This window comes from Haliaeetus albicilla, chromosome 16 (genome assembly GCF_947461875.1).
Source record: "Haliaeetus albicilla chromosome 16, bHalAlb1.1, whole genome shotgun sequence".
Lineage (NCBI taxonomy): Eukaryota > Metazoa > Chordata > Aves > Accipitriformes > Accipitridae > Haliaeetus > Haliaeetus albicilla.
The window spans coordinates 4,015,814-4,042,840 of NC_091498.1; the positions used below are offsets into that span (position 1 = coordinate 4,015,814).

A 27,027-nucleotide genomic window follows, 5' to 3' on the forward strand; every position below is an offset into this window, starting at 1 on the left:
GGTCCTGCTCCCTTCGCTGCCGAGGACGTGCCGCCTGAAGCAGCACTCACGGCAGCGATGCAATCGGATCACCTACAGCTGGGGTGGGCTAGCTTGGGAGTAGCAGCACATGACGACACTCTTGCAGGCCAGGAGCACCTCCTGGTTCTGCACTGTGCCCCGGGGATGCGTTAGCCCGCTGGGTGCTAACGATCTTCTGCTGTTTCCCCAGTAGGTGCTTGCCTCCATCCTGCTCCCTTCCCAATGGAGCGTTAGTTTGCATCGAATTTGACCTCAGGATGCAAATCCCAGGACTCTTCTCATTAACGTGGCAATTTGGACCCGTGGCAGAACTGTTATCTCTGTGCTTGAGTGACTTGAGCAGCTCCTGTATGTGTGTGAGGACATTTACATGGCCAGGCAGCATTCCTGCTTCAGTGCCTTGTGTAAACACCTCGGGGGTCTAATGCAATTCTTGGCTGCCATCATTTCTCTGCTCCGCTCGAGTAACTGCCTGGAAAGGTGGTGATAATTGTACGTGTTTTGCGTGTCCGATATGTGCTGGGACAGGCTCAGCTTGGAAACGAGGGCTGTCCGAGCCAGCCCGCAGCAGGATCGTGGGAGATGCTGCCATCGGCCCCGCATCAGGCACCGTCCCAGCAGACTCAGCCAGCTGGCACCCAAAACCGCCTTTGCAGAGCGGATGTTTTTCGGGAGCTCTGCTCCTGGCTCTCCTTCTCCAGGTGACACCAAACGAGACCTTAGCAGCAGCTCAACCTTGGAGAAGCAGGTTTGCCATCCCTCTCTGAAGGACTTTGAGCCATCCTGTGCGAGCCCTGCTATCCCCATGGTGGGAAGCCCCCGCTCCTGGTCCCACACCAGGCTACAGACACCCAGGGAAGGGGGGTCCTGCCCCGCGGTGCCATCCAAACCTGCAAAAACTGAGGAAAGGAAGGGAAGGTGATGAGCAGGGATGTGGTTTGTGCCAGCTCAGTGATGGACCAGAGGCCATAGGTTCAGTTCCACTTCTTTTTCCTTTAGCTTTGTATAAGCTAAAGGAAAGCTCAGCTTCTTGGTGGCCAAGGAAAAAGTCATCTCAAGGCTGTGACCACCTTTTGTATAGTCAAGAGGTCGTTTCCAAGAGCGGTCCTTCTGCAGGAGCATCAGCTGTATCCCCACCGGCCTCGCTGCCTCCTCCCGCGCCGGCGGTACCCGGGGGCTGCAAAACCCGCCGGCGCGCAATCAGCCAGCCATCGCGCCGTGGAGCCTGTGGATCCGGCGGTTCGCGGGCTGGCTCGGCGGAGGAACCCAGCGCCGCTTTCATTCACCAGCCCCGTAAACACGGCGGTTCAGGCGTTGCTTCAAGTGTGGTTCAACCATCGCTGCTGTGGGGGCTGCAGCTTCCCGGCCGGGGTGGGGCAGGCAGCTGGGGGCTGTAATTGCTTCAGCCACCCGACTTTAATCCACCTCTGTTCGTGAGTCAGTGCCCCGAGGGGCTTAAGTTAAGAGCTTGGGCTCACTATATATAGTCAGTGGGGCTGCTAGGAGGCAGTTCGGGAACCTGCCCCTCCCCGTCGGCTCCCCCGGTAGCAGAGGTAGGGAGAAATACCCCGAGATGGGGGAGTTAAGGAAACCTGTTTTACTTAATGCTGGGCCCAGACAAGGAGCCCGTCTGTGGTCAGTTGTTGCAGTTCATCCACGGCTGAGGCAACTTCTCAAACCACTTGAATTTGCTCGTAAGACGGCGTCTGCCGGCGCTGTCTCGTGGTGCGTGGCTGGCGGGCAGATCGGCCCTGGGAGCCAGGGTTCATCCTCCCACCCCAAAGGTTCACGCTCTGCTTTTAATCTGGGGGGGGGGGCTGCCTGCATCTCCCCTGCGCCCGCAGCCATGCGGGCTGTTCCCGTGGCCCCACAGCGATGCTGGCGTGGGGGACCGGGTGTCCCCATCGCCCCACGGCATCTCCCCTGGCATCACAGCTGCTTTCCCTCGACTTTTGTTTCCACTTGCAGAGGGCAAATATTTGAGTTCGTCTGCCAGCCGGGTCTCCTGCAGAGCTGTTGCTGCACCAGATGCAGCTGCCCTTTAGAGCTGAAGCTCCTGAGAACCAGGAGAGAGGACCCAAATCTCCACCCCGCCAAGGTGATGGAGAAGGTGGCTTTAAACTGGGGCTTCCTTTGTGCCCGGCTTTGCTGTGTTGTCTAGAACACTTGGCTGATCGCAGTGATGTAGCAACTCCCCAGCACACATGTTAGTGGTTTCGAGGGCTAAATTGGACCTTGAGAATTAGCAGCCTTGTAAGTCAATAACAACATGTCCTAATGAATGCAAGATGTCCCTAGGAAATGAAGGCTTCTTCGCTCGACTGGGATCCTGTGTCTGGGAGAGGACCAGTAAACAAGAAGGAATGCTTCAACTGGAGATGAGCAGGAGATACAAAGTCGACATCCAGATATTTCAAACACACCCCAAATGTGGGTGGTGGCGGGGGAGGGGGGGGAGCGCGAGCCATTTGCAGTTGTGAAACACAGCAGTGTCTGCTACCCAGCCATCCCCTGCATCTCCCTTGGCGGGGATGAAAACCCGGCTGTTAAATACCAGATTGTCCCTCCCATCCCTCGCCGTCACCGTGCGGGGTGGGATGACACCCGCGGCCGTCCCGCCGAGCCCCAGCAGCCCCCTGCCCTCTTGTTCAAGGGCTGTGTTTCCCCCTGCCCTCCGATTCTGGAGCCTGCCTTCAGAAATGCCTGTAGCCTCTGTGCCCATCCGTGGGTGAGCGGGCAGCCCTGGATGTGGGCTGTGCGTCGCACGGCTGTGACATACGGGAAAGTTGCGAGCAGCCACTGTTGCAAAGGGGAGGTTTGTTTTCGGGGATGGAGTTGGGGGGGGGGGGTCTGGGCGTGCTGGGAGGAGGTGGAAGGGGCTGGTTTGCAGATGCTGTCATCTCCCCTCGGCTGCCCCGATGGCGGAGGAAGGGGACAAGAAGCTGCCAGCCGTTGCCTGCAGCCCAGTTGCTCCCAGTGTCCCCGTGAGCTTGCCTTGGCCGCTCTCTGAACCTTCCCACCCTCAGGCCCGACACTGGTTTCACTGTGAAACTGCTCCACGTGGAAAAGCTCACACTCCATGGGTCTGCAGCCTTACTGCCGGAGCCTCTCGAGCGTTAGCGCTGCTCCGGATTAGGAGTTTAATCCTCCCACCGCCTCGACGTAACGTTTAATTGTTCCCCTAATTGCACATGACATGTACACGGGGCTCTGCCGTGTCAAGGAATGTCTGTCCACGGCTCTGGGCCTTGAAGTGTTTGCTGTCGTGCTGCCTGCCGCTGATACCCCCCGCTGTAATGCATCCCAAACGTGTCCTGCGTGCGGGCCAGCGTGTGATGATGTCCTCACGGTGGGATGATTGCTCGCAGGCATGCCAGTGAGCTTGGATTAAAGCCTTGCTTGCAAGCACGGGTGATGCTCAGGGGTTACCCTGTGCCTCGAAGGAATGGGAGTCCTCATCCCCCCCTCCAGGGCAGTGGGATTTTGGGGTGTGGGTGGCCCCGAGCTGCTCAGCATTGCTTGGGAGCGCTGGGGTTCGCGCTCTGCACGTGCGAGCAGGTTGTGACGTTCTGGGCTGTGCTGTCTCTCCGCGCGTCGTCCCAGGTTGACCGCCCCGTCCTGCCCGTCCAGTCGGCGAAGTGGCGGCATGGGGCTCTGCCGGTAAAACCGCTCCAGGAGAAGATCTAGGAAAAGGCCAGCCCGGTTTCACCGCCATCTCCTTCTCCTTGCTCTGAAGTCACCGTAGTTTCAGGTAAGTTTAACAGATGATTTATATTCACCACCCATTAAAAGCAGCGCTCGCCACTCTGTCCCGCAGGCTGGCTGCCTCGCAAACCCGCATGGATGACAGCATACCGCAGGGAATTGCTTATTGACCCTAAGCTTTCCTCTGCCAAATTATCCCGATTAGCTTGCAGGCAGCCTCCCGAGCGGAGCACGGAGGGGCTCATCCTCCTCCTCTCCCACCCGCCCTCGTGCTGGGAGCAGGGTGCTGGGGCTGGGTCAGCTCCTGGCCGGTATCAGCTCACAGCAGCCCCGAAGATGGTTGGGAAGAAAAAGGTTCCGATTTCCTAACGCCCCTCCAGTGCTCGCTTCGGTGTACGGCAAACACCGACTGGGTCGGGTGCTGACCCAGAGCACCCGGTGCAGAGCAATCCCCGGTCTGGCTCATGGAGCATCACCAGTGACGTGTCCTCGTTCCAGCAAATGACTTTTTCCTACGGCCATTGGCGCGAGCGCCTTGTGGTATGTGTGCCGTGGTATGTGTGCCGACCGGCCGGCCGGAGCAAGTGGCTGGACCTCAGCGTTCCCTCTGGGAGATGGGACTTCTTGGGTTTTTTTCCCCTCAAATGAGCTATTTTCCCCAAACCTGCAGGAGCCTGACACCTCAAGACCTCACCCAGCTCTACCAACCCTGGAAATGGGCTGAAATTGTCCCATCGCTCTGTGTTTCCCATCCAGACACCCGGAGATGGATGTGGGGGTGAAACCTGGGAGACCCAAGAGCCGATGGTGGGTCAGGGTGCTGCCACCACGCAGCCTGTGAACACGCGTGCCCTTGGTGGGAGCAGGGAAAGGAACATGGGAACAGCAGCGTTGCCCAATCCACGCGCATGGAAATGAACTGCTTTGTGCGCAAAAAAAGTCGTCGTTTTGCAGAGGCGCTGGGTGTGTGCGTGTGTGGGTGTTCAGACTCTGCAGAAGCAACCTTGGATGCCTGGAAAAATCTTCTTTGTGCATTTAATTAGTGGTAAATCTGATTTACATGCGAGATGCCTCTTGGTCTGAATCTGCTCGTTGATTAGCAATTGCAGCCAATTTATATTGTGTACTTTGTTTGCCTTAGACCACAACAGCACTACCTGAACGTAACAGATCTTTCTGCCTTTGCATTTCAAAGCCTGGCTGGTACCGGGGTGTTATTGCACAATCTGCTCGCGCTGCCCCGGGACGGGACGGGGAGTTTGGGCCACGTTCCCTGCCGCCGGCTGCGGCTATCGCCTCCCATTTTCCCTTTTTTTTTTTTTTTTTTGCGAGTTGGGGACGGTATGGCTGCTCAGTGACTCAAGTGGGTGGTGGGTCCGGTCCAGGGAGACCAGATCGCGGAGTTGAGCCAGGCTGCACGACCGACGGCAGTGAGAGGGGACGGCCGGGGACCACGCTGCTCCCCAGCCACCGGCTGATGTGTCTGCCCAAGCCGGACGTGATGCTGCGCCGCGGCTCTCAAACCACGCTGGGAGTGGGTAGGGGCTTCTCCACGTAGAAAAAGCCTTGCCGAATTTTGTTGCGCGTGGAGGGGACGCCAAAGCACCTCGGCGGCTCTTGTGCCGCGTTGTCGGCGAGAGGAGGGGAATGGAGATGCTCCACGGCCGGCTGTACGCGGGCACCGCTGAAGCGGTGGCACTGGGATTGGCGCATCCCTCCTGCCTTCCCGCTGGGCTTTTCCTCCCTGGTGCCGACCATGCCGCGTCCTCGGCCGCAGGCTGGGCTGTGACCCCGGCGGCTCCTGCCCGTCTCGCCTGCCCGCGCCGTGCTCATGGCCCTGCCGAGGCTGGCAGGGGAGGGCTGCCTGGACGTGTGTGTTATTTCCTGTGGTCAATGCAAACGGCAGCGTGTGGTTTTTGGTTCGGGTTCCTTTTTTCCTCCTCTCTCCCCTCCAGTGCCTGTGCTAATAAGCCGGGTCCCTTCCCCAGGCTGCGGAGGAGCACGGGGACGAGATGGGCTGCGCTTTCCTCTTATCCTGGCAAACCCCAGCGGGGTGCCGGGAATAGCTGGCTCTGTTCTGGCCGCTCTTCACCCACTCCATCCACGTCTGGGTGGTGGGATGGGTCCCTGTGCTGGGAGATGGGCGAAGCACAGCTGGTGTCGAACAGGGTCGAAATGTTTGGGTCCAAAGGGAACCGCTCCCAGCTCCTTGTCCTGCTCCCTGACGTGGCTGGAGGGGCTCTGCAACTTCTTCTCCATTCCTTAGAGGTGGAGTGAGGAGGGGGCTGATGGTCAGCAAAGGAGAAAAGGAGCTCCCCTTCGATGCCCAGATTTCCCCCTCCCTGCTGAAAAGCTGGGATCAGAATCAATTCTGTATTCCTACCGTCTTTTAGAGGAAATGGGGATTTTTTTTGGGGTGTTCTCAGAGCTGGGCAGTGAGTGGATGTGGTGTGTTGGGATGCCCGAGCCCAGTGGCTACCGGGTCAAACAGGACCTGGAGTGGCTCAGCCTTGGCAGCGGCCCTACGAGGACCTGGGTGACAGCCTGTGCTCCAGCCCACTCACCATCCAAACAAACAAGGAGGAAAGAGGGGAGCGTTTAACCCAGTTTTGCAGAGACGGAGCGAGATGAAAGCAGTTGCCCGAGGTCATTCCATAAATCTGGGGCAGAGCTCAGATCCGAGCGTGCACCTTCCCCATCCTCACCCCAGCACGGCCAATCTGGGGCAAGTTTGTGTCTGCTCATCCTCTCCCTTTGTCTTGTCCATCGCTTCGAAACACTCTCGGGTGCTTTCATCTACACCATGCCAGCTCTCGCCGCTTGAGGCCAGCATCTCCTCCACTCCCAGGAGCCGGGCTGGTGGGCACGAGCTCTGCGCATCCCGGGGAAGGTTCCACCAGCTTTTTCCAACCACAGGAGGGGTCAGCCCTTACCTGAGCCAAATCCTGCGATGCTCTTTTGGAGTGGGTGGGAAAGCCGAGTCCTTGTCACCTCAGTTAAAGAGGTGCCTGAGGTGGGTGGGAGGCAGCCGAGGTCCTTTTGCTGAGTTGCAGAGCAACGGGGCTTTCTCTGGGGAAATAGAGGTGAGTCAGGAGCCTCGTTTGGCTCCCGTTAATTGCTCCTGCTAGACTGGAGCAGGGTGAGTGGTCGCTGACGGTGTGTGCCCCCTCTCTGCCCTGTGCCCTTGTCCCTTGCGGGGAGGGGATGACGGGAGCTATCGGGCTCTCTGCAGCACCCCGAGGGCAGTGATGCTCAGGGTGGGCACCATGTCCCCAACTTCAGTGCAGTGCCTGCACCCGAGCGGCTTGTCCAGCCTCCCATCACCGTCATCATTCTCGCTAGATGTGGATATTCCCGTCAGCATGGAAGCCACTGTCTGCCTAGTTCAGTGAAACTGGCACTACCTTGCTGGGAAAGACCCAGTGTGGGCTCGTGCACGTCGCAAACCCTTGCCCATCTCAGCTAAAGCTCTGTTTGACAGCGATGCTCTGCCTGCTCCCTCTGTGCCAAAGCCATGGGAACCGGCCGCATCCCGCCTGCCTGACTCAGCGAGGTCCCAGCTGGTCTCTGCAAGGCAAAAATCCATCCCTGGTGGGAGGGGAGGCTGGGGCAGGGGAAGGAAAAAAGCTTTCCTCCCCTGGGAGCCACAAACCCTGCGGAGATGAGTAATCCCCTCCCTTACCAGCTGTCCCGGGTCTCTGCGTGCCGGGAAATGGCTTCTCTGCGAGGCTGGTGGCCCTGGAGTCAAGGGGACCAGCAAAGCCACCGTGGTCCAGAGAGGTTCCCTGCTCCCGACTCTGCATCCCTGCCAGCTTCGCTCCCGCTCCTGTGGGAGGTTCGGATGCTCCTGCTCCTCTTGAAAGGTTGTTTGGACCTTCACGGCACATGTGTGTCCCTCAGCAATGTCCTGGCTGTCAGATGCAGATGTCCAGGTCCCCTCAGTGTTTCCGTCCATGTGTTCAGGCGAGGCCAAGGCTGCCGTCTGGGCTTGCAGGGAATTAAAAAGACAAAAAGTCCAGACTCAGCCCCACCATCCCAGCGTGGATGTGTCCTTCTTGGTCAGCCGAGCCTCCGCACAGCACACTTCTTACCAACGTCTTCCTGGGCACATTCGGCATCTTCCTGCAGTGGCAACTAGCACGGAGGAGCTGGAATTTCCTCCTCCTGCTTGGTCCAGACCCAAAGTTGGTTCCTGGTACAGGGATGACGCTGGCTTAGATTTGGCCCCCACTGAAGGAACAGCGCTGTGACTTTTTTTTCTGTTGTCCCCCTTGCCTTTTCTTTTTCTTTTTTTAACCAGCTGTTTATTTCCCTTGTGGTTTTGGCAACCCGAGCATTATTGTACCGAGCTCGCCAAAGCCCAGGCGACCCAGGAGGGAGAGGCAGAGCCAAGCGAGCCGGTATCTCATGGGCAGCAAATGGTGGGTTTTTGGGGCAGGGGCTGAGCCGGTGTCTTGGTCCAGCACCCGCACGCTGAGGACTTGTGGTCCCCGAGCATGGCTTGTAGCCAAATACATCCCGACATGTAATGTGGAAAGCACGCACAGCTCTCAAGGAGAGACCTCGAATTGAGTGGAAAGACTCTGATTTCGGGCTAACAGCAGCGGGGTGGGAACAGGAGCGAGTTTTAACACTTGCAAAGCTCCTCGTGCCAACACGAGGTTAAAAAGGACCTTTACGTGCGCTGGAGCCAGGTTGTTGTGCAGCAAAAAAAAACTCGTCCTAAAAACCTGCAGCCTAAGCAGATAGGAAGGAGAGGGCTGCGCGTTGCCTTCGCACACCCCGGGAGGGAGAGCCTTGTCCAAGCCCTGCGGGGAGGTGGTTGCAGAGCCAGAGCTGCCTTCTGCCTTTGCTGAGGAGCCAAGGAGCGCGTCCATCCCCTGCCTGCGCTGCGGGAAGCGGGCAGCCACGCGCCCAAATCGCGGGGACGTGGCGCGGAAGAAAACCAGAGACCCGTTGTCTTTGCAGCTCCCAGGGTCCCCTTTAAGCAAAAGGCCTGGCTGGCATTTTTAACTTGGTTGGGTTTTTTTTTTTTTTAATTATTATTATTTTATTTGCATTTATTTTGCTTTCTAGACAAGGTTCGGCCAGCGGGGTCACTGGCATGTGTAGGCTGCTCTGGTGGAAATTAAACTGGACTTTTCAGTGCCTGGCTTTTCCTCAGCAAAGCGCCGGCTCTGGGCAGCACAGATTCCCCCTGACGCCTCACCTGGGGCTTCGGGCTGCATTTCCTTCCAGCCTCTCATTTTTCATCTGCAGAGCTGAACCTCTTAATACTTTTGTTGGCAAATGCAAAAAAAAAAAAAAAGAAAAAAAATTAATCCTGTAAAAACAGCTGATTCAGATCCGTAGTATCTTGATGTGGCAGAAAGAAATTAGTTCTTGCATGTGGGCTGAGAAAGGCTGTTTGTCCAGGAGAACGGGGGCGGGGAACGGCTTCCTTGATTCCTTTCTTTTTTTTATTTAAATGATTGAAATCTCCCTGCTCACTGTACGGGCAGGGGTTTTTTCCTTTAGCAGCGAGACAGTGCTGGGGAAACGTGCCGGGACAACCGTGTGCTGGCGTCCGCTTCCCCAAAGCATCGCTCGCCCTGACCGCCCCCCGCATCCCTGGGCACCCTTGGGTGGGCTGGGGACCCCCCCAGCCCCTTCGGTCCAAGAGCCGAGAGGAGCCAATGCCACCAGCCCTGGTGGTTTGGAAGAGCCCTGGCAGCATCCGAGTGGTAGATGGAGAGGAAATACCTAGGGAATAATAGGATTATTTATAATAAAATATAATATAATATAATATAATAGGTCCAAGCCTGACTCTTCCCCGAGGATGCTGATGCTGGCAGAAGGGGAGGAGGTTCCCAGCCAGGCTGGCACCTCACTGGGCACAATCCTGCCAGACCACTTGTCACAGCCAAAGGGTGGGGGGCAAGCACCTCGAAGGCAAGCATCTCGTTGAGAGCAAAGCTCTACCCCACGGAGAAACATGTCAGATGGTTCCCAGGGCGGTTAATCCTGGTCCAAAAGTTGGACCTGGTTTGGTGCAGCTCCGTGGGCAGGCTGGTCCCATGGCCCCTCCTGTGCCGTGGGGCTGGGACAGGGTGGATCTTTGCCCATGCAGGACCACCGGCACTGGCGGATGCCTCCCCATCCCTGGGCTTGGGAGACGTTCAAGCCCGGCATCCCATAAATTATCATTATTACCCCTTTTTTTTTTTTTAAACCAAGAATAAAAATTCCTTTGCAATTGTGAAGCGAGAGCCTCGCAGGGCTTCTGCAAATGTCTGTTAAACTGACTCCGGCTGCCGGCGGCAGTGAGAGGCTGTTTCATGGACAGGCAAACCAAGTCACTTGGGAAGTCTCTGTCCTCTCCATCCTGCTTGTCCTCAGGTATTCTGCAGCATAGGCAGCAAGAAGCTAGGGTTGAGCCTGATTTCCAGCCTTTTCCTTTAGGCCCAATTCCTATTTTTCTCTAAGTCCATCCTGAGCATCTCCCCGTGGTGCCAGAGCAGAGATTTGGTCCCCAGCCAGGAACGTCGGTCCTTTCCGGAGCAGCCGTGAACTCTGCATTAGACCAGCAGCTTTCTGACTCGGAGGGTGAGGTTGGGGAGCAAAGAGTTAAAATTTATTCCATCCACCTGTATATTTTCACAAGCCTTCAGATAGCAATCAAGAATGCAGGAAACGGTGTATTTAAGGGGTCTGAATTTGCCAAAACTGTGCCACAAGTTAAACTTTTAAAGCAAAGTTTATTTGTAAAGTTACAGAAGGCTGAAGTATCTCCTGTGAAGGGGTAAGTCTCTTTAAAGATACCCTAATTTTTTTTTCCACCTCTGCCTTTTAAAATGATTGGGCTCGAGAAGAGGGAGAGGATTCATGAAGAGGGGCTTGGTTTTAATCTAATAAGCATTTTTTTTTTCCCCGTAGGCAAGTGCTAGAGCTCATCAAGGCACATATCAACCCTACGCCGGGTTATAGAGGGGCCTTTGACGTTTGCCTTGAATAATTTCAGCTTGTTTGGAGCCAGGCGAGGGACCCGATGGGGCTCAGAGATGCCCCAGCTGCAGCTCCCCAGCTCCGGGGGGGCCTCAACGCCGACCAAATTGGCATCCGCCCCCGCCAGCCGGTGGGATGCTGCGACGGTGCACGGCCAGCACACGTGCGAGGTCTTTGGCGATTAACCCTGCCCACCACTGCGTGCTAATTAACGGGGATCCTTGGATCCGTAAAGACTCCGCGAAGGTGTTTTATAACCTCTTTACACGCGGCGTTGAAGTGACAGCCACAGAGGCGGTAACTGTACTCCTAGCACAAGGGTAACACATTAAAAGTTCATTATATATAAAAAAATTAATTATGTTTGTGTTTCCTGTGGTAGGTAGGAGCTGGGTAGCTTTTATTTGGCTGCTTGTTGCTCGTGGGCTCTCGGGGGGCAGGAAGGGGGCTGTCAGCATTCGCATCTTAAAACGAGGACCAGCCGCATCTCCTTTTGACGACGCCTTTGGCTCCCTCCCGGTCGCTTCCCGTCGTGCGAGGGGAACGTATTCCGTCCTCTCCCGTGTCGGAGAGGAGGCAGCCGAGGTCGGCGGCACCTCCTGCCTACGTGAGCTCTGGCAGGCAGGCAGGAACGCCTGAGCCCGGCTCTTCCCCACCTCCCGCAGCCTCGGCACCCGGGACGGGCTACTGGGACGGGCAGGGGCCATCAACGCCTTGAGTGGGGAGCCCAGGGATATCCTGGGGAGGAGGGAGGCAAAAGGCAAAACCTTAACTCCATGATGCTTCCCACCTTTTTGGTACACTGCAGCCCGGCAGCTGCCTGCAGGCAGAGCGGGCTTGTCCCTGCCTGCAAGAAAAGGAGCCCACGCGTGGAGCCCACGTCGCCAGCCCCCACCCCGTGCTGCTGCCGCTCGGCCGGACCCCTCCGCCGTGCAGGGATGCCGATTCTGGAAACAGCTACAAAACCAGCCGGCGGCCGCTTTTTCCGAAGGCGTCGGGTCAGCGCGGCAAGGCGGGAGCGACGGCATCCTCAGGGTTCGGCATCCATCGCCTCCGTGGCGGCGTGCGTACGGCTGCCTTGGGTTTATTCAAATCCTTCGGCTGCCTCTAATCCCTCTGGAAGGAATCACTGATAAATACGGGCTGGGAGCGCTGCAGGTGATCCCTCGGCGCGGGGCAGCGGGGCCGGGCACCGGTGGTGGCACCCTGCCACCGCAGACTGGGTGGCCCTTTCTTGGGTGGTGACTAATGACTCTTGTAATTGAGATGAGGCTTTAATATACACCAGCAGGTGAGCTGACATAAGGGAAGGGGGGTGGTGGAAAGAAGCAGAGATAGGGGTGAACGCGGCGTGTCTGGGTGCAACGGGCGCTGCTCAGCCAGCCCAACCGGTTGAACCAGCCCGTGCCGCGGTGCCGCATTTCGGCACAAGCCGCCCAGGGCTGGGCTCGCACCTCCTCCCCACCGCCGCGTGCCCTAACGCGGCACCGAGATGCCAAGGTGCATGAAAGGTTGGTTTGGTGGTTTTTTGTTTTTTTTTTTCCTGCAAGAGAAAGCACGAAGCCACTTGAAATGCCAGCTCGGTTGGGTTTTGCATGGGGAAGGCGAGCACCGGCTCCCGGCGAGGTCTGGAGGGCGACGCTGGGGTTGCGACACGGGCTGGCTTGGCCGCAGCCACCGCCGCGGCATGGCCCACGAGGAGCTGGCTGGCTGCGTGGTTGGAAAAAAGCTCTTTGCAGGGAAAAATAGGACCGTGCTTGGCAGGGATAAGCCCTGGCTCCGAAGGGGACACGCGGCCATCCCAGCCCAGCACTGGAGCAGAAGTGTAGCGTCACGGGGTTCCTCAGGCATCACTGGCACCGGGCGGAGGTGGGTGCGATGGGAAGGGGCATTTTCCCCCAGCTCTCTCCATGTCCAGCTTTTTAAACCTCACCTTCAAAAATGCAAAGGCCAGAAACCTACTTTAGAGTCACTAAAAAAATTAAAATAAAATAATAGGTTGATGCCATGTAAAGGGGCATTTAGAAAAGCCACCAGCTAGTGCATCCAGGAGCAGTGATGTAACACAGCACTAAAATAATCTCTTTAGGCAAAGACAATGATCTCCATGAAGCCAGCGATGACTTAGAGGGCTGGAAATGCCTCTCTGCTCCCTGATGATGGTGCTCAGGGAGGTACATGGGTGCCTTCAAGTGCTGAGCAACCCAGCTTTCTCTCAACGAAAAAAACAACAAAAAGTAAAAATCCCCCTTCAAAAAAATTCCTGCAGCATTTTCCACACATTTCTTTTCCCCGCCACGTGGATTATCTCCTCTGGTTCCAAAGCCACAAGAAAATATCATCGTATTTTTAAAACGAAACCTCAAGGTAAATAGAGGCAAGGGTTTGCATCTGCATTCAGCGCTCACCACTTCTATCACCCGGGCCGGGGGGGAAAAAACGCCAGTGCAGTTTTCTGCCGATATAAGATAGAAAGGTGGAGAACATTTTTTAAATGTTCTGAAAACATTCCATCATCTATAGGAATCAAAGCCCCATTGAAAGCTACAGAACCCCTCACATTCGAGGTTTTTAATGAAAACCAAATTTTTTTCATGCCCTGTGTTTTTCTTTGCGAGGATTTCCAGGGGAATACAACTGAAGCGGGGGGCGGACTTGGGGAACTTGGCTGGAGTTTCTCCTGGCCCAATAGGGCTTTCACTGTGGGTTTTCTTTTTTTTTAATGGTTTAAAGATAATATGGCCCTCGTATTTTTGGACTTGTCAGAGTGCTCTCTCTTGCCCTGGATCAGCATTGGGTTATTTTTCACTGGAAAATAAATGATGGAGCAGGGGCAGGAGGGGAGATGGGGGGTCTCGGTCACTTGCTGGGAGAGGAGGGCTCCCAAGGTCGGGCTGCCAGGCTGCGGGCAGGAAAGCAAAGACCAAATTTCAGGCTAAATATTTAACAGCATCGAGCTGGGTGAATCCTGCTATGGTGAGAGGGGCCGGGTGCCCGGGGCCCGACCAGCGCCTGGCTTCCCTACCTGGGGAAAACATCCTTCGTGCCACAAACTGCTCGGCCCTGGGAGTGGAAATCTCTGTGCACCCTCCCTGGAAAGCAGCAGGATTTTATGTCCTCCCCCAAAAAAATTCTGGGTAGAAAACCAGTTGCTTTGGATCAGCTAAAAGGCTACTGTTAAGAAACATCTTCTTTTTGGTTTCCTTTTTTTTTTTTTCCTCCCATTTGCCTTTAGTCTAACTCCACGTGGAAGCGAGCCGTCGTCGCGATGAGGATGCTGACAAAGAGGGGCCGGCAGAGCTGCTGCAACGGCCCCGTCCTGCTGCCAGCACCTTCTTTTGGGTCTCTCCCTTGGCCGCCAGCACCCCAAAACCCCTCCAGAGCTGCTCTGTGCCCGGTAGGGTCCCCAGCGGGGCACGGGGAAGGCGAGGGGGCGAAGGGCGGCCGCCCACCCAGGCGGGGATGGCGGTGGTTTGGCCTGGGGCCGGGGGCGCTGGACCACACAGCTCCGAGGCGGCGCGAGGGAGGGGTGCGGGGAGCCCTAAAAGCACCCGGCGGCAGGCAGGGGCAGCTTGGGGACCCCCAGGTTTAGCAGGAACATTTAATCCCCTCGTTAACGTCCCCCATTAGAACAATTCATTCTTTCACTCTGGCTTAAACACCCAACTTTACTTTACAGCTCATTTCATTTATGACTGAGAAATGAAATTACTGTATCGATTTCATGGCAGACAGCGAAAAAACCTGGGTGTTCCCGGTCGTAATAAACCCGCCGGCTGCAAAGACAAACAGCAAAACCTGCCAAGGGGGGGGACCAGGCTGCAGCCACCCTGGGGATGGCAGCGGGAACGGCCCCTCTGGGTCCCCTCTCTGCAGCCAAACCCAGCCCTGCTATGGTTATTTTTCTCCCCATCTTAAAAAATTAGCTGTATATGTTTGCAGGGACCCAGTGGGGGCTTTGCGAGTTGCTAGAATGGAGAGGAAGTACGCTGCCTGGTAGCACCGGTGTGAAATATCCCTCCTGGAGCTCAGCCAGAGCCCAGGCGGGGGCTGGAGAAGGGGTTTACCGGATCACCGGAGGGCGACGATGGAGAGCCCGACCTGGTCCTTGGCTGCCCACCCGGTGGGCACCATCACGGCGCGGACAGAGCCAGGATTTGGGTCATCCAGCCCAAAAAGGTCGGTTGCTGGCGTTTTCTTGTCCCTCCTGTTTTACTGCATGGTGGGGCTGGCGGGCAGCACTGTGCCACGGACAGGCGTTTGGGGCAGCACCCCAGCGCTGTCACCTCCACCTGACCGCTTTGCTGTCCCCAGTGCCGTCCCAGGGTCGGTTTGGTTGCCCACCCAAGACACCAGTGGGATTTCCAGCCCCGTGCTCCCTGGAGCGCAGCGGTGAGCCGGAGGCACACGGTGCGCTGCCTGCCAGGCAGCCGTGGGTACATCACGCGTGTTTAAAAGCAGCACCCATTTAAGCACCCTGCCTGACCTGCGGCAGGAGCGGGACTGACCCCTCGGGGGCTGGAGCAGTTTGCGGGGATTTGTGACACTCCTGACCTGCTCCCGAGGCCAGATCCTGCCCGGCAGGAGCCGAGCATCCCCAGGGCAGCAGCACATCCCCACGGGGATCCGACCAGCTGGACGTGCCTGAGTGGGGCTGGCGGGAGGTGGTGGGTGCCGCCGGGTGCCGCCGGGTGCGCGTCCCCCCCCCCCCCCCCCCACGCGGACATGCCCCGTCACGCGTGTGCGTTCTGCCCACGCAGGCAGGTGCATGCCCGGGGGTGTTCACCTGGGGGTTGCGCCGAAACGGCACCGCGCGCGCGCGCACATACACACACACACACGCACCCGCCGGGATGCAGCCTCGTCTCCCCTGCCCGCTTCGGCTGGCCTAATTAAAGCCCGCTATCATCCCATCTAATGCGATTCCAAGGTTAATGAGATGAGTCCTTGCTCTCCATCCTCCCCTGCCCTGGCTCTTTGAAGTCGAGCCGCTTTCATTGCCCAGTGTCTGACGGCGGCGGGAGGTGCTCGGTGGAGCGATGTGGGATCCCAGCACCGTGTCGCTAACATCGTTTTTAGCCTCTGTGGGTTAAGCCAAGAATAAAGACTCACAGGGCATGAGCCTATTTTAATTTAAACTCTTCTGATCTCCCGGCCCAGCCCAACCTCTGCGCAAGAAAACACCTTCCCTGCATCTCAGCCTGCTGCTGTCAGGGAATTAACAGTTATACAGGTGACTGTTTGCATGGCTTAAATAAAAAATAGCATATGTTATTAAATTACAGCCCTCATGCAGAATGGCACAGAAGGTGCTTTGGGGAGGGATTTCGAGATGTGACTGCTGTTCTTGGTGCAGCCAGCACCGGTGTGCACGTTCGAGTGCCATCCAGATGCGTGTCCTGGTGACACGGCCCCACTTGGTGACATCCCTGCGGGGTGGGATGGAATCAAGGAGGCTGATGGGGATCCAGGGAACTGGGTTTAAATCTGGCACTGGCAAAGACTCCCGAGCTGTGCAAAAGTATTTGGGTGCTTAATTCCCACTGGCTTTTTTGCCTGGGATGGCTTTGCAGAAGTGCCTCGGACCCACTAAAAATGAGCCCAAACTATTCCAGCTGGACCATTTTCCACCCGGGACAGCCACGGTGCACCCCAGAGCGGGGGATTAGCCCTTGGAGCCCCGGTTTCCCCAGCAGCCCTGGCCTTGGCTCTCCTCTCCTCCCCGCGATCCGGTGTCCAAAGCCCCGACGTGCCGTGGGGACGGCTCTTCCATACAGCCATGCCTCGTGGCTGCACGTGGGCTGGGCTGTCCCGGCCAGGAGCAAGAAGGCGCCGGGGAAAAAAGGCATCCTGGCACAAACCGAGCAGTGAGGATTTGTTGTTGGAGTCCTATTTATGGGAAAACACAGCCTGCCTTTTTTTTTTTTTTTTTTTTTTTCCCCTCGAATTGGAGAGTCTCCTCTGCAATACATGGAAAGATTTGGGGTTGATTTTTAGCTGAATAAGCTGTGGTTCAGGGCTGGATGGTGGCTTCGGGACTGGCTGAAGCTGGGGAGAAATTGCTCAGCAGAGGAGCTATGGCAGATCTGAAAAACGAAACATCCTGGCTTGCAGCTGAGCAAAACAGCTCTTGTGACCCCGGAATGATGTTTTTATTGGGTTGTTTTTGTATTGCACCAAACTTGAGAAATTCTGAGTGATCAGGAATGAAGGATTGTTTTTTTCGGGTTTTATAGTTTGGGCACTGAACCAGCCCTCCACCCCCCTCTGCTCTTCTCCCAGCTCCCATCCTCGCCGAGCTTCTTGCCAGCCAGCACCGAAGAAACAGCCAGCCGGGGCTCGCTGCCAGCAGGTCCTGGCGTGGCTGCGTATTTGCCCTTTATGGGCCTTGGTTTAACAATTCCTGCCTTTTCCAAGCGGGTGGGAATGGCACCGGTCACCTCGCAGAGATGCTGAGCACCTGGGCTGGCCCCGGAGGGGTGGGAAGGGGGCAAAGCCCTGGCCAGGCTGGGCAAAGGGATGGCAGCTCTACTTTGGGGGGAGAGTTTTGAAGAGCCTGTGAGAAACGAAAGGGCTCGCTTTTGTGCCTGTCTGGAAATTGAATGGAGAGAAAAAAACGCCAACAACTCCTATATATAAAATATATATATATAAATATATATCTCCCCCAAGGCGCGAGGTCCCGCTGAGTAAGTAGATGTGAATGACGTGTAACCTAACACTTTCCCAGACACCCTAATGAATTTTCCATGTTTTCCACCATTTAGCTTCTAAATAGGCAGTATTCAAAAAAAAAAAAAAAAAAAAAAACCCAACCTCAACAAACCACCCATCCTTTCCAGCAGGACGGCCCTGCAGCAGGATTAACACCCCGTGAATGCCCAGGAAGATGATGCTGAAGTGGGAGCTGGTGACTCCGTTCATGCTGGTCCAGGCGATGGGTGTCCATGGGGGGGTTGATGTTTGCGGGTTCAGGGGGTGCAGGAAGGGTGCTAGGCACCTTGCAGAGCCATTTGGCCCCACTATTTCAGAAGCACAGGATTGTGCCTTAATGATGCTGATCGCTCATTTGTGCACGGTTCATTAAGGGCTTGACGAGGGAGAGGGACTGTGTGGGCAAGGCGAGACCCCACGGCAACGAGGCAGGATCCTTCCCCATGTCCTGCGTAGCCTAGAAACTTTTTGCAAGTTAAAAGTTTATTTACTAAGACAGACAGTTTGGACACAACAGAGTCATTAAAATAGAGGCTAGGGTTTAGAGTTTGGTCTGGAAAGAGAATATAATAAGATTTTTGCTAAGACTTTTGTTAGCTCTGTTCTCAAAGGAAATATTCTTCATTTTTCCTAGGAGATTTTTTAGCCCAGACTCCACTCAATTTAGTATTTGAATGCTCAGAAAAGTCATCCAAGCCCCAGTGATTTTTTTTTTTCCCTTTCAGTTTGCATTTGCAGAAGAAAAACCAAATATTTCTGCTCTGATTGCCTCACACTATCACTTTCGGCCCTGTTTTTCAGCATCCCCCTGGAACAGCAGGAACCCTCGGGTACTCGGCTCCCCTGTTTGGCACCCAGGACCAGCATCTGTGGCTGCTCTCAGCTCTTGGAGGGCCTTTGGGAGAGGCTGATGCACCCCACATCCCACGCTGCCACGCTGGGGTCCAGCTTTCCCATTTAAATTCATTAAATTGGTGCAAACCTAGCGTATAAGCAAGATGCAGCCCCAGCATCCACAGCACGCTGGGTCCTGTGCTTGGTAGGTGGCCTGAATAAAAATAACGCCCATATAAAAATAACACCCATCTGGCCCTCAGGTGTTGGGTACGTTTAACACCATCGGCTCACTGAGCTACCTGGGCCTCCCAGCTATAATTTAGCTGCTGCCATGTCCTCCCCGCACTGGTTTGGTCCGTACTGCGCCTGATCCAGCCCCAGCCTCATTCCCTCGATGGGCATCACCCCATCGGCACCGGCACCAAAACCACTTTGCAGAGGGGCTGCCCCCCTCGAAAGCCCCTTTTCCATAGATGACCCAGCACACGTCGGTACAACAAAGCCCTTTTTATTTGTCCGCTTTTTCTTTTCCCTTTCCTTCTTCTTCTCTCTTTTCATTGCAGCTTTAAACGAGGCTGCGAGTAAAGCACGGATCAATTTGGAATGGAAAGTTCCTGTAAATAATAGCTACACCTCGGGGCGTTTCCTCTCCCAGTAGCTGTGAAGAAAAGGCGGGTATGTCTAGGGTTTGACTTGAAACATATTTCCGCTGGCCAGGGCTGCGGAGTTGGGTTCTCACCCATATTAGCATTTATTGTGGTTTCGTTCGCGCTTTTCCTTTTTGTTTTTTCTCTTTTCTTTTTTTCTTTTTCCGTGCGAATGCCGCTATGGGCTACGCTTACGGAGATGCTGCAAAGAAGAGGCAGAGCATCGGCTCCGGCACATCCGCCCTGCTCGATGGGCAAGGCGCCGGCATCGCCCCGGCACGCCGCTGCTGCTGCCTTCGCCGGGCTCATGAATAACGCTTGCGTTGAGTGGCTTGGCTCCTCGGGAGCCCCCAGCCTACAGCGCATTGGCATCGGATGCTATTGTAGGCTGGGATTTTTTTTATTTTTGCTTTTCAGCTGTCATTTGGGTTCTGGAGGCGAGTGGTGAGTGCTAAAGGGTTTGGGCTTGGACCGCCTGGGAATTTGGGTCCTGTTTAGGATTTGTGCTGGAGCTTTTGTGTCTTGGGAAGCGGCGCGGCGATGACAGGCGGCGGTCGGGGTGTGGGACGCTTGGCTGGGGATGCAGGGATCACCTCCCAGGTCTAGCCCAGTGCAGGGTTAGTGGTCCAGACCTCCCCTTGGAGAAGCCTAAAGGGGTTTTCTTAGAGCTCGGAGCCCGGGATCATCGCTCCCATCGCCCCCCTGCATCCCTGTGCAGGCACCTGCCTGCCCTCCTCCCCAGACACCCTCGCAACGCCTGCTCGGGCCAAACCGTGGTCAAGAGCAGCCGTGACCCCCCCCTCAGACACCAGATCTGGGCAGCGGGCTGCTCGCAGAGGTGCCAAAATTAGACCCTGGAGAAAGAGCAGCGTGACGAACCTTCCTCTGTACCAGGGCACAGATCTGCTCCCCACAGTGAGAAGTGAGCAGGCGGAAGGCACCGGGGAGACTGGTAACCGTACATTTATTATTCCACATGGAAAGTCATTAAAATGATTACACGGAGGCCTGACGATATAATCATGTACATTGGATAAGAACATTGACACCGATAATAGAAAAGCAGAACTGACCACTTTGCTATGGCTTCGTACCAACGTGATTTCCACCCGCTCATGAAGGAGCCCGACTCTGTTCTCATTGAAGCCAGCGCAGCAGAGACTCCTCCAGCGAGAGCTTCTTCCAATGACTTCAACAGGAGCAGACCCTCCTCTTCCTCGCCCTCCCTCCCCGCCTCCCCCCTCCCCAGTGACAAGTGCTACAGGTTAAAAAGATGGGCTACATATTAAATATAGGGCATTACCTTCAAGTAGGGTTGGTATATTACACAAATAACCACATTATTTGGTATCACTAGCATATTTTTTTTTAATGTCCATTGTTAAGACACCATTAAAAAAAACCAACAACTTTAGCCTTCTTTTTATCTACAAAGATCTTTGTTCTCATCTCCTTAGTTGTTTGTTGTTATTTTACCCTGCACATACAAGTATTAGAAGCATTATTAAGAATCGGATCCTTCAACACATTTAAGAATTATATTATTATAACAAATAAGACCAAAAATTAGATTTTATAGTTAAATATTCTGTGAGCCAGACAAAGGGGTTTTACTGTACAAGCGATTGTGCATTTTTTAAAAAAAGCAAATTATAGTGCAAAGCAAAAAACGTTGGCCTGTCTTGTGACCATTTGCATACAACAGAGGTGCATATATTTACACCTTCACATGACAATATGTCATAAAAATAACATCGTTGCCATTCTTATTATTTTCTTTATTTAATTCACTACGAACAGTCTTAAATTAACCTAGTACTATGAATGCCTTGTTTTCTTTGTGCTTTCAATCAGTGGCGCAATTGGATGATAAACGTAAATGCATCAAAACACAGGCTGCCGTGGTCCAGTTTCTACAGCTGGCGAGCACCAGAGAGATGCTCGCTGTCGCTAAGGCAAGTGAAGGTTGCAGTTTTGCTGGGGTAGGGCTTTTTTTAATTATTATTATTTAAAAGAGTTGTTCTTCTTGTTGCTTATTTAACTCATGAGTGGTCATCGCAGCTTTCCAACTAAGCCAGGATGTCTTGCTCCAGTCTTGACGTGGTAGTGCAATTACAACGCTCTGTACCTCAACCGAGTGCTGACAAGCTGCCAACTGAGATTTGGTGATAGGTAGCGTGGCCATAATGGTGTAACTTAGACAGAGGGGCCGGGAGAGCAGCTGTGGGGTTTCAATTTCCTTATGCTCATGTAAAAAAAAAAAAAAAAGGCTTGGTAACTGGTGGCACTGGGGGCTGGGGACTGTCTGCATCCCCTTGCTGCAGGGTAGGCTCCAGAGGGCAGTGGGTACCACAGTTACACGCTCCCCAGGAACCTGCCCATGCACCCTCAGCCCTGCCAGCACGAGGAATCCCGAATCCAGCCTGAATTCCCACGCCAGGAGAAAGCACAGCGGGCTCATGCCAGGCGATGTAACCCTGTGGCATGCATCAGAGCCAGGCCACTAACCTGGCCTTGGGGGGGGGCCCTGCCGCCTCTCCGGCTGCCTACGACCTCCCGCCGTGATCCCGTTCAGGTTGCAATCTCTTTGGTATCAGCTACAAGGGCGCGTGGTGCCCGGGAGACCTGGCTCCTCCAAATGCCACATGATGCAAACCAGCTACCGATGGGCTTTAGGTACCGATGGTACCTTTAGTGCCCCTTCCTCAGCTTATTCATCTACAGCAAGATACCCATGCTCTGGGTCACCTGGGGGAAAGGAAAGGAGGGTGAGGGGATGGAAAAGGCTAGATAACATTGCTTCACAATATTCCCACCACCAAGGGACTGAGTAGAAATTGCTCCTTTCTCCAAATCTCAGTTAGAGCTTTCAGTATGAACTGACAAGTGTAAGTCGTTTCTTAATAAAAAAAGTCACCATGTGTCAATCCACTCTGGGTGAAAACATGGGAAAGAATCATAACAGGAATATGATGCTTTGCCACCAGCTGCATGTGTCGCCACTCAGAGAGGATGAAAGGAAGACCCAAAGACCGGTGGCAGGGTCATGCCAAAGGCTCCTGAGTCCCTTTTGCAGCTAACGCGCTTGGAAGTGCATCTTATACATCTTGGATTGTCCTGAACGCCGCCTTCACTTCAGCCACCATCACTGAGATTTGCTAAGAGGAGCAAAGAATTGAATGGTGAGGTCAGGACAAAAGAGCAAACAGAACAAAACACGTCTCGTAAAAAGTACATCTCATATGTAAACATACAGGAAAGAGGGGGGTCTGTCAGGCACGGAATCAACCACGTTACTGTTTTAAAAATGACGACAATGACAAAAATGAACAATACAACCTCTGTCGTCAACAACAAATAATAATAATAATCACATCACAGCTCTTGTTCACATGGCTGATGCCGGCCGACCCGCGAGGAGCGCGCAGCCCCCGCGCGTGCCCGAGTCCCGCGGTTGTGCTGTAAACCAGACTCTCAGGTGCCGCGCGTGGCTCTGGCATCGTCCCGGAGATCTTTGGTGGTCAGGGGCCCTGCACTGGCGGGGAGGGAAGGAGAGGAGACAATGGGGGTTTTTTCTTTTTTTTTTTTTTTTTTCCTTTTTTTATTCAGTTCAGTCTTCCTGCATTGGCAGAGAGATGGCTTGGATGACTCCCTGGTCTTTTCTCTTCTCTGAAACATTCTGCAGAAGAAGGGTGAGCTTTTCGTAACTTTTGAATGCTTTGTGTGGGGAAGAGGTGCAAGTGAGATGACTGAGAAGTTTTCTGCAAGAAACAAGCATCTGATTCCACACGTCCTTTTTTTTTTCCCTATGTACAATCCACACACTTAAAACATACGGATGGAACCACATCAAGCGACAAATTCAAGCCCCGTGGATGTTCATCTTGAAATGTAACGTAGGTCCTGGTCCATCTTCGCTTGATGTTTGCCCATGCTTGCATGCAGAGGATCCTGATTTACTTTTGGTTTGGGAGACTTTGGTTTACTTTTTCCCTAGGCATCATTTTGCTCTATTCACTACCAAAAGGAGTAACGTAACGGTGGCTGATTAAGTTAAAGCTATCGGTGCCCAGCTGAGTTCCTCCTAATACGGTCTCCAGACCGACTCATCCATCCTCCCAGTAGTCGTCATGGTTGTCGGCGAGTTACTGTGGCTCCCGTCTGCATCCACCCCGTCATTCTGATTGCCGAGGTTGGGATTCATTAAGTTGTTCCCCGCTGAGGCACTTGTACAAGAAGAGAGCATCCGGGTGGGGGAGCGCTCGCCGCCTGCCACCATGGAGAACTGGTAGGAGCCTGAAGACGTGCCATAGTACAAATGGTAGGGAGAGGGGTTGGCCTGGAAGGGTCCACTTTGGTTTTGCGTGGAGCCGGGGTAGGGGGGTGGCAGGTAAGTGTGGTGGAAGCGCGTCGTGGTGGGCATGCTGGTCATGCTGATGCCCCCAATCCCCGTGGCGGAGGGCGTTGCGGTGTAAGGGAAGGCAGCGGACATGGCACCGGGGTAATGCATCCGTGGGTCGGAAAACCTGGTCTCGGTGAGAGCCGGCAGCGTCGGGAAGGAGCGATCGAACTGCCGGGGGTCAGAGAAGGGGCTCAGATCTGACGTGCCTGTTGGGGTGGAGGAAGAAAGAGGGTTGTTAGAGCACTATCCTTGAGGCTTGTAGAGTTTGTCCTATAGCCTGGGCTGTGCCCCTGCCCAAGGAATTAAAAGTCAGAGGGAAAAGCATCTCTTGGCTCTGCCAGGGAAGAGAGCTAGGGAACTTAAATACAAAAATCCTAAACCCATTTGTTTAAGTTGTTCCCATTTCCTGTCCTTAAATTTGTTGTTTCCTATCCAAGAAGGGACACGACTAAGCTGATTTCTCTAGGGGTCTATTCATCTCTGGCAGATTAAAAAAACACACCCCATAAACACAGAAAAAAAATGTTTAGCCATTACATCAGCTGTGTAGTAAATAAATGGATGCAGGCCCCAGACGGCCGGTCCCTGAGATAGTCGGTGGTGTGTATACACACACAAGGAGACAGAGAGGAAAAGCTGGAGTCCAGACCAGCCTGCTAAGCCTTCTTGTGGGTGGCCTGTTCGTGCTGATACCATCAGGGGATGGAGCTGATAAACACACAGCTGAAAACTCCCAAGCTAGGAGCCACAATATCCCTCTGCTTGATTTCTCTGTGTATTTTTCTCCTTCCAAGAGGATAAAGAGAGTGAGAAATTCAGGCTTTCTTCTGCTGGGGGAAGGGAGATTTGGGTCAGCATGGTGGGGATGTTACTCAGCTCCCTCGGATGCTGGAGCCCCCCGTGCCTTTTCTTGGTGTGGGGTCTAAACCCAAAGGGGGTCACAGCCAGCTTATAACTGGAGAGGGACCTCTGTCCGGTGCTGCCAGGTCCCGTTCTCCTGTGGGAAGCCCAGGTTAGGGATGGGAATCCACACAGCAGATCCTTTGAGGATCTCAAGGCTTTTCTGTGGCACTCTCAGCTGTCCCGAGGCTGGTGCCGGTTCCTTACAGAGCCCAGCACACCTCTGGCCTTGGCGCATCTGAGGCAGAGAAGTGAGTTTTGCTCTCCAAGGAGAGATGTGAAACCTCTGTCCTCAAGACCTCAGCAGCCCATGCCAAGCTCTGGCACTGGTTATGCCAGAGGGCATGGCTAGAAATGCCACAACTGCACCTTTCTCAGCCTTTTAAGACCCCTCATGAGATGAAAATCTCTAGAAAGAGCAGTTCTAGCCCAAAGTGCTCGGCTGGTGCACCAAGCTCAAAGCTTTGGCCAGCTGGAGGTGGCTCTTCAGCCTTTCTGTTTACTCCCAAGACCCCTATTTTTCCCTTGTTCAAAGCAGGGGCATCTCACCTTTCTGCTTTGGAAGTGGGATGTCATCTGGCCTCAGCGACTTTTTTTTGTCACATCGGCTGGATTTTGTACCGACTCAGAGCAAGAAAATGTGTGAGATGAATATGCTAAACATGCTTGTTGGGTTTAGATATGCATATATATATACAGACACACACATTCATATGATTGTATATTTGCTATGCATGCATAGGGATGTATGTTTTATATATATTTATTATGATGAAGCATTTTTAACTTCTCAGGGCTGGTGTTCCAGCCCCTGCAGCATTTCCCCAGGAAAAAATACTTGAGCTAATCCCTTCCAGCTAACTAGTGGCAAGGGCAGGCTCTGGAGGAGCAGATCGGGAGGGGATTTGATCTGAACCCTCTTTCTCATCCCAGATGAGTCCTTCAGCTATCGGCCGCTGGAAGGAGAAGGGGAGAGGAGGTTCCTCCCTCCCCTCCAGCAGTTTTGCGGGTGATCGGCTGCGCCTCCCTTCCCACGCAGGCTCCACGGAGGAGAAAGGCGGGGGAGCACCTGGTTTGTGAACGTGGCTGCGGCTTTGGTGCGAGATAAGAGAGGAGCAGCTCAAAGCTGTCACGAACCGTGCCGCTCTGCACACACGCGGGGCTGGATGCAGCCGAGCCGAGCATGGAAGCGGCTGCCTGGCCGCAGGGCCACCCCTCTTGCATGCGATGTGGAGGGGTAGCGTGCTTGGGCTGGCTAGAAAAGCACAACTCTGCTAAAAATGCTCGTAACTGACCAAGCCACCTTCATTTCACATCTCAGCCTGCCAGCGGGACGGTCTGCCCCATCCCAAAGCCATGCTACTGCAAAAGCAGCACCAACTGTCAGGTGTCGTGAGCTGAAGTTTGGAGACCAGCTCTGCAAGAAACAGCTCGACCACAGCCCGTAGCTTTAGCAATCCAGCAGCATCACAGCAGAAGATAGGACCATGGGACAAAAATCCTGGCTGAACTTGGAGTGGAGAGCAACAGTGCTATTTTCTGAACGCCTCCTCCTTACACGCACACAGCCCTGACGCTGCGGCCCAAGTAGCTGGACTGTTTTGCCATACACTGAGAGTAAGCAGTCTCAAAATCCCTCCCAACCCCCAGAAACACAGACTGCTGCTCGCTACCTTCCCAAGAGCAGATGACAATCTCCAGTGATCGGACCGCGCTCCTTCGTTAGCTTTCACATGCCCATAAATAATATTCCATAAAATGCAAATCGAAATAAAACGTAAGTGCTCAGGGCACATTTCCCTTTTCCTCTATAACACACTCAAAGGGTGTTTTTTTTTTTAGAGGCTACGTTTTATTGGCTTGAACTTGCAACGTTTGGCAATGGGTCCTTGCTACTAATTTAGACGCAAGCATGTAAGAGTGCTAATCACAAGCTGCATGCGTGGCGAGCAAAGCACAGCGATACTGTTGGGTCTAGAGACACTCTGACTATTGCCCGCAAAACACCGGTGGGCAGTGGGCAAGCTTTCCAGGTGCCAGTCTTTGAACCCCCCCCAGGTCTCTGACAGACAGCACTCTGCAGGGCTGGGCGTCTATAAAATCTGTGTGTGGGTGTGAAACCCTTGGAAAGCGAATCCCTTGGAAAGCGAATTCCTTGGAAAGCGAATCCCTCGGCTGTGCCTGCCCCGGCCAGTGAAATCCACAGCCCCGCAGAGCGAGTGGGGCATCCGAGCGACCATGACCAACTTGCTTTCACCTTCGCTGGGCCTTGAGCTTAAAGTCTGGCCCAGAATAAAGCTCCAGCTTTCCCCGACCAGTCTGAGGCTTAAAAAAAAAACCCCAGACAACCCCAAAAACCACTCGTGTGTTTCGTCTCTGTGTTATCTTGGGGGGGGTGGTGGGTTCGGCCTTCCCAGGCTGCAGCAACCAGACACCGGGCTGCTCCGCCATACAACGTTGGTCTCTATGTCCCCGTGGTCCCCAGCAGACCCCGGGGAGGCAAAGCCCGTCCAACCCCACTCCCCGCCGCGACACCCGGGTGGGAGAGCCGCTTTCTCCACACGGGGCTGAGGCGGCCGTGGCAGGGCCAAGGCACGGAGCTGCCTGGCGGAGAGCGGCTTCCACACCCCCGCGGGGGCCTCCTCGTTAACCACCGCCATGTCGTCCACGGCCCGACCCGCCGCGGGACTCGCCGACGACCCCGGCTCCCCGCAGGGCCCACGGCGAGGGGGGGAGAAGCGACCGCCGGCTGACGGGAAGCCCCGGCCGGGTCCGGGGCCCGTCCCGCCGCCAGCAGGGGGCAATGGCCGCCGG

At 54.7% G+C, this 27,027-nt stretch overlaps 1 protein-coding gene across 2 annotated transcripts in view; it reads right to left on the minus strand.

The window, feature by feature from the left end:
* Positions 1-19,858: 19,858 nt before the first annotated feature.
* The window catches only part of RUNX3 (RUNX family transcription factor 3), a 61,189-nt gene continuing 54,020 nt past the window's right edge, over positions 19,859-27,027 (minus strand). For both annotated transcript variants that reach the window (XM_069803156.1, XM_069803155.1), the window contains one exon: positions 19,859-23,519. In XM_069803156.1, coding sequence (XP_069659257.1) covers positions 22,996-23,519 — 524 coding nt within the window. In that variant the 3' untranslated portion in view covers positions 19,859-22,995. The remainder of the gene's footprint in view (positions 23,520-27,027) is intronic.